This window comes from Buceros rhinoceros, unplaced genomic scaffold (genome assembly GCF_000710305.1).
Source record: "Buceros rhinoceros silvestris isolate BGI_N320 unplaced genomic scaffold, ASM71030v1 scaffold10690, whole genome shotgun sequence".
Lineage (NCBI taxonomy): Eukaryota > Metazoa > Chordata > Aves > Bucerotiformes > Bucerotidae > Buceros > Buceros rhinoceros.
The window spans coordinates 780-8186 of record NW_010390168.1 but is presented as its reverse complement, the minus strand read 5'-3'; the positions used below and the strand labels follow the sequence as shown (position 1 = coordinate 8186).

General features: G+C 51.5%; 1 protein-coding gene across 1 annotated transcript in view; it reads right to left on the bottom strand.

Annotated features, from left to right (window-relative positions):
• Nucleotides 1-5166, bottom strand: part of SCYL3 (SCY1-like 3 (S. cerevisiae)) — a 12628-nt gene extending 7462 nt beyond the window's left edge. The window contains 7 exon segments of the mRNA XM_010136765.1: nt 53-187; nt 859-970; nt 1557-1659; nt 2370-2426; nt 3370-3483; nt 4192-4377; nt 4874-5166. Coding sequence (XP_010135067.1) covers nt 53-187; nt 859-970; nt 1557-1659; nt 2370-2426; nt 3370-3483; nt 4192-4377; nt 4874-5038 — 872 coding nt within the window. The 5' untranslated portion in view covers nt 5039-5166.
• Between the last annotated feature and the right edge of the window lie 2241 nt (nt 5167-7407).

The window sequence follows — 7407 nt, the reverse complement described above, 5'->3', positions numbered from 1 at the left end:
GCTAATGCCAAACTGTCAGAGGTGGATCCTGTACAGGAACCCAGACCACAGACCAAAGCAGGAAGATTTCTGAAATAAGAAGCTTCCAGATTATAGTTCCTTCACTTACTTGAAAAATTCAGTCTTTTCCTCCTCAGACTTCAGCGTTAAGGTCTTCAGAAAATTCACAACTTCCAGAAAATCATTCCTAAGCACAAAAACGTAGGCTGTCAAGCGTGAGCCTTACTGATGCTTAAACCACCCACAACTGAGAGATGGCAAATCCCCTTCCTTCCTTTAGCAGAGCCAACGAGACAGAAGGATGCAAGTGCCAGTGGACCGAGGCGGCCAGCGCGGAGCAGTGAGCGGTTACCCGAAAGCTGCACCTGCACAGTGCCGCGCTTTGAAGTCGGCAATTCCCAGGGAGACCTGTGCAACTCGGCATCAGCCACCTCGGACCCCCTGACCAGGGCAACAAGGAGAACGAGGGGCCACCACCCAGAGAAGCACTCGGGTGACAGCAGACACAGCTCTGTGTGGGTTATCTCGCACCTGCTTTGCTCCAGCAGCATCACTAATGGTTTTATTTTCTAGAGCATCTCCTACCACCTCCCATGAGCTTGGGGAGATCCAGCTGACTGCGTGTGACTAAGGGCCATGCCTCTGTCACCACTGCTAGCTCAGCACCTCAGCAGAAGGCTGACAATGCTTCCTTAATTGAAGGAGGCTCTTTGTCAAAGAGCCCTGTAAAAGGCAGGGATTAGGTCCGCACTGCCCATCCGCTAAGCAACGTGCCTTCACAGAATTAACGCATTTGCAATACAGAAATAATAAGCAGTATCGAGACGTACAAGAGAGGCAGGATAGTCCTTTCCTTACCTGAAGAACTCGTGAGACAATAAGCTGGACAATGGTGGACGACACTTTGGGTCTGGATTCAGCAGTGTACAGTGCAAGGTTTGCTGAAAGCTGGAGAGAATATCTGCTGAAACTGAAATCCAGAGCACCTACAGTTAGATTCCTTTCTCAACTCTGAACAAGCTACGGTCAGGAGTCCTCCACCCTCCCCAAAACTTACTTTTAGCTCCATTTGATAGCAAAATTGCTCTTATCTGTCCCTAAAGGGAAGGAAAATAGCATTTCCATTTCTCTTCCGAAGCTGCTTGGCTATTAGGGCGCCAAGGGGTGCTCCTGTCCTCCCGAGTAGCTTCCTGCTCCTTCTCTGCTGGGAGGCAGCAGCCCCTGCTCAGCAACATCCGCTCGCCTGCAGCTATAACCCTTGATGAAAGAGCTTGTGGGGCAGGACCAAGCGACCCTCTGAGTGCTGCAGGACAGGTCTGGGAGTGCTTGTGTTACACAGGCTGGCGCCCTCCAGCCATGTCTGACCGTGTTCAAACACAGGAAAAGGGGAATACAAACGAAGCCCAAGTCTGCGTGTGGTAACAGCACAGGCAAAGAACAACCGCTGACCCTGGAGCACATCTACCAGCTGCCACAAAAGGCAAATGGCTCGATGTAGGCAAGGAATGAGCTACTAAGGCCTGTCAACGGCAAAATAAACGCGTGTCATTCCTCACCCTGATCATTTAGGACTGTCAGGAGATTTTCAACCATCATTCCAAAGGCGTAGGCATCCCTTGCGTGCCCGTGGCTCTTGGGCAGAGTCTTGAAATCTGCAGACTGAAAATACAAGCGAAAAGCTCAGCAAAGCAGGAGTTTTTGAAATACCTGGTAGCTTCCATGAGTCTCTACTCCCCCTCTCCCATTCTTATTATAGCACCAAAGCTCCACTAAGCACCTTACAGGTAGAATATCATGCTAAAAAAACCTCCACTGGGGACTTCATAACCCAAAGGAGCAACAACATCATGATGAAACAATTCCCTGGTGAACGCCTGCAGCAACTGCAGGTCCACAGCTTTCGGCACTTCCATGGGAACGGGGGATAATGAGAGAGAGGACGAGCGCTCCTTTAGCAACTCAGAGGGTGCTGCTTAATGGACAGGAGGAGACTAACAAGTACTAAGAGGCTGTTAGGAGAGCTGCACAGCCGTGTGACCACAGGGGTCTGGGCAATCCCAGCAACTGCTCTGTAATTTCTGCAAAGCTGTGGTGATTTAGAAGATTGCAGCTGCCACACAAAGTGTCTGAAAAATATTACCAGAACCTGCTGCGCCATCACTCTTCTTTCAGGATTTCACTTCCCTGTGCCCAACACCATTCCCAAACCACGGAAAAAAGGAAGTGAGCAAACCTCAGGTATCATCAAATAGCCACTTCCTGCCATTCAGGCATAAGGAAATAAAACGCATGAATTAAAACTACTTCCCAATCATCACACTTTCCTTTGTTGCCAGCAAGAAGTTCCTCCAGTGACCGACGTTACTCACCATCTCCTCGCAAGGGATGCACGACTGGTCTCGTACTGACTTGACATGACAGAGGAACTGGAAGGAGAAGAGGGGAGACATGAGCTGCCTGCATCGCTTATCTCTGCCAAGCAGCAGGAGCGGGCTGTCCCCGCGGGGCAGGGCTGAGGGGGTCGCAGGAGGGTTCCCCTGCGCTTTGCTCTGCCCAGGGCGGAAGCACAAATGGATGGGCCAGGTGTGAAGCGCCAAGCTGACGGGGCACCACAGCCAACTCATCCCTTTAGTCCTCAGTCCTATCGTCCCGTGTGATCCATCTGCACGGGGAATTAAAGCTGGATTTCACCAGCTTTAGCAGTCAGGCTTTACTGCCGTGCTCTTCACGTTGCGGCGCACCACCATGAGACCAGTTTGCCTGTTCCCTCTGAAAGGTGATGCGTACCAGGGACACCCCATACAGTCCGTGAAGGCTCTGTGAATCCTCCCGGAGAAAAGGTGACATACATTTATGACACAGTGCCAGGCTGCAGCAATGACTCTGCACAGCCTGCAGCACGGATCAGACCAGGCATTTTTCTGCGAAGACCAAGCAGTGAAGATGCCAGCAGCAATAGCTAAGGAATCATTTAAATTAGTTTTCATATTGACTAATTTCAGCCTGGATCTTCCTGCTTCACACTAAAGGGGTTTGTTTTTTTTTCAGTTTGTTTTTGTATCAGTCCAGAGGAGCACAGATTTCTCACTCTCCCCAGCCTTCCCCCATCCTCCCGCCAGCCATCTCCCTTAGAAAAGGAGCTGCTTTTGCCTGAGGGGGAATTAGCTTCTGTTTGTGTAGACATTTTCGCTTACGGTTATGGCGTCCTTAGAGCAAAGACTCAGGTTAGAGCTGGGAGTGAGCCAGCACACTTAGTAGTAAATTCAGGTAACTGGAAGGACTTGGGCCTCCACATCCACAGATGACCAGCTTCCGCTGGCCAGGAGCCCTCTCCCAGGCATCAGAGGCTGCGCTCTGCTTGGCTCCTACCTCTGGGGTGGCTTCACTGAAGTTACAGACTGTTTCCATTCCTCCCAGCTTCCAGTGCCCATCCTCACTTACAAACACGGACGATAAACACACATTGTTATGTGTCAGGTTTCCCTAAAACAAAACAAAACAAAACAAAAAAGCAAAAAGGATAACAGATCTGGGGATGGATGAAGATGTAAAAATCTTATTCAGCACTAATGAGGTGCTGTGAGGAGCTGAGGTAAAGCTGCCGAAAAGCACACAGTTATAACAAGGTCCTCTGGGATTCTGTAGGTGACTAGCAGGGATCAGGCAGAAGGGCTGGGGGTTTAGAGCAGACAAAGCTCTGACTGGCACAACCCCTTGCAATGCAACTGTAAATCCAGAGAAGACCTCCAGCTACGAACACAAAAGCGACGGCCTGAGCTGGGGGATTTAACTGCACTCCTGGACCAACACACAGTGGCAAACGGGGGAGCAGTGACACTCATCTCTGACATGTGACACTCATCTCTGACATGTGGCAACAGCGGTAAATAAATGCCAGGGCCAAGCAACCCCGTTTCCCAACAGTGAGAAGCACTGCAAGCAGATGTCAGTTCCTGAGTTGAGAACCACTCCTTTTCCTCCCACAGCCCACAGCATTTTCAACTACCCTTCTTCCTACAAAGCAGCAAATGACGTTAGCGGTTTCAGCCTAAAAGAACGGTGGGCTGTGGGTCTGTCTTTTTGTGAGGAATCAGGAATGAGACAGTCATCCAGGCACGCCCAGGTACAACGCTCTCCTGTCACATTTCACCTGGTGCCCACCAAAGCCCGACTGCTGCTGGTGGTACCTACCCTGTCATGGAGGAAGATGAGCGCCAGCAACACGTCGTAGATCCCTGCACAAATTTCTGCAGAAGAGAGCGTCTCCAGGATCATCTCCAAAGGCTTCACACGTTCTGTAACCAGGTGGATCCCATTTGCTTCCACAGTACAAGAGAGGAAGCGCAGAAGGCAAGGGTGGCGCAAGGTTTTCAGGTGCTGCCAGAAACAAAGACACCTGTTAGATCTCACCCCAGGCATCTCTTCGGGCTGCAGAGCTTAGCCTGGTACTTTTAGCCCCGTTTCCTGCTTGCGTTCAGAGGGCCCATCCCCGCTCCTCAGCAGGCACCCAGCACACTCACTCCCTCATTACAGATCCCTTCATAATACATCTAGATGAAGTCTTACGCAGAACGATCACCGCATTTTGTGTAGGGTCCACCTAATAAGGGCTCTCTGACTTCGCTCTGCAGGACAACACCAGTACTCTGTGAAGCAGCGCAGGCATCGCTACCCCAACACCACCTCCCACCACTGCCCGAATCGCACAGCATCTCCCCCCTCCACAGCAGCTGTCTGCAGCCACTGTCGGCCTTGACCCTTTCTCCTGCCCTTACTCCCCAGGGGTTTGACCCTTGTTAACTGATCCCACCCCTCCAAGAAAACAGGAGGGACAGCTCTGGCAAGCCTGTCCCACGCACGCTCTCTGAAGTACCTTGGCAGCTTTATTAACCTTATCTTCGTTCTCTCGTTTGTACACGAAGACCGAAGCAAGTTTGCCATCCTGTAGCACGGCTGGATAAATGGTGTGTCCAGTGGGCAGTGTGAACAGCGGCTCCTCTAGTGTGTAGCTCTTTAAAGCGCTGTTCTCCGAGCCCATCACTTGCAGAGTTTGGCCGTGGTAGAGGTTCCCTCCTGATGACAAACGGGCCTTGGGTGAAGGAAGCTATTTTCAGGCAGATTTAGTTCCAGTGAGCACTGTCTAGTTCACCTTCAGAGCATTTTCTGAAAAGCATGAAACAGCCATGAAGAACCTTCTCCCGCCAGTATCCTCTCCTTCAGTTTAAGGATGAGAATAAAATCCCCAGTTTATTTTGTAAAGGAAACCCCGTATCCACGAAAGGGTTCAGATCAACAGGCGAGCAGCTCTCTAGCTGTGGAGCTAGGACTGCGCTGGCATCTGTGCCAGCGTCACCACTAGAGATCACCAGCTCTGACACACAGATGAAGGGACGGCACAGCATCCACAGCTAGTCCTCGACCTGCCTACCAAAACCCGGATCCCCCAATAACCCCAGCCATGCGGACACCTGCTCCAGAGGTTTAATTCAGGTTAAGCCCAGCCAGCAGTTAGGAACCGTGAACTGCCACTGCCTTGGGGCGCAAGGAGCCCCTGGCTTTCATAAGAGCAGCCACTCCTCAATTCTCCACGCCACAGAGGATTTCAGCGAAGCCGTAGTCAGGGAACCTCCTCCGGCAGCACGCTCTGCCCCTCCAGTTACCTTCTCTCCAATGACAAGTATTCTGTCTGCCTGCCAACCCGTCCTTCCTCCCACAGCCTCTGTCAGGAAGAGGCTGACACAGATTTATTTTCTGCTTCCTCGCACACCAAACCAGTAAAACAAACACGCTGATGGCAGAGGCTCTTCTAGAAAACACTGGCCGAGCATATGCTCTGTAATCGGGCTTGTGATCACAGCCCACGAGCGAGACCCTGAACGTCCGTCTGGATACAGAAGTCAGCAAACGAACTTTAATGACAGAAGGAGAGAGCAAAACCTGTTTCCAGGAAAAGCAGGGGGGGAAACTGCCCACCCCCAAGCATTTTTTGCAACCGGAGAACTGCTTTATGGTGGTTGTTTCCAGCTGTGACCTGAGGCTTCAGGAGGGCAACAACACAGGAGTGCCTCAGCTCCCTCTTCCAGCAAAGCTGCTGCTCTGGCCCCTCTCCCGTGTCTCTAGTTCAAGTCCTCCCAGGAGTCCCAAGGTCAGCAGTGCTGGGGGCCTTCTGGAGAGACAGCTGGTCTGTTACGGTTCCTTGGCTTCTTTTCACTGCTTCAGCTAAGAATTAGTTATTTAGTTATCTAAATTATTTCCCTTTCCCAAAGCGTCCTGTATTTAAACGCGATCCGATGTTTGCATTAAATGTAACACGCCGATTCCACAACCCCCCAGTGAACAGGAGCGCGGGGAAGGAGCAGAACGCTGCCTCTGCGACAGACTTCCTACAAATCCTGGTTCACGCTTCGTTTCACCGCCTTTGTTAGCTAACTGTTCTGAACAAACAGGTAGCTGCAACCCTGGAATTGCTTCTTGCCGGGAGGAACGAGCCCTGTGAACACACGAGACAGGGGAAGCAGAACACGCTACAGCTCTCAGCAGTTTGACGTGAACAGACCTCAACCCTGCAGAGTGTACAACCACTGCTACAGTCTGGAATTGTATTTGCTTTTTAACTGAGCTTCTGCGCCCTGATCCATCTAGAACCTAACGCTGAATTAGCTACAGAATGAGGTGTAGAACACGCAGCTACTATCAATCCCGTGTCAGGGATGGCTCTGCTCCTTTTCAGTGCCGACTCCTTTAGTAAGACCTTTACAAAATAACGAGGAAGCTACAGACATCTAAACTGCAGCTTCCCAGCACCACCCAGAGGGGCCAGTGGGTGAGAAGGAAACATCATGCAGCAGTTACAGGTTTCTAAAAAGCACTTTCTTGTGAATCTCTTGGCACAGAGGGATTCACGCTGCCCGGAGGCGAAGGGCTTCCTCTGAGCTCTGCTCTGGCTCACCCCAGGTTAACCTTGCACACCAGTGAGCAGCGGGACCGGCCGCTTCTCCCGGGCACAGCCGGGTGCATTCACCTGCACTCGCTGCCCTTGTCAGCTCTGCCTTGGTTGCTATCGCTCCTGGAATTACTTCTCAGTCACATTTGGCACAGGACACCTGAAAGTGTCCGAGTGACTTAGCGCCTCGTGTTCCTCCAGATACTTGTGGACATATTCACCAGTTCACGCTTTGGCTTCAGAGACGCCCATGGTTCAGAAATACTGTAACATCGGAGCCACTGAGGTATCTGTGATCTACTCGAGTGCCACTGCATGACAACCAGCTCCAAACGAGCATCCCTCGCTCCAAGTAACAGCCTCTCAGGCAGAGCCCAGCAACTCCCAGTATCAAACACCAAGCACCGTCAAGTGAGCAGCTTCCAACAGAGCGGCTACAGTGGCCTGTGGAACCCGAAGCCACA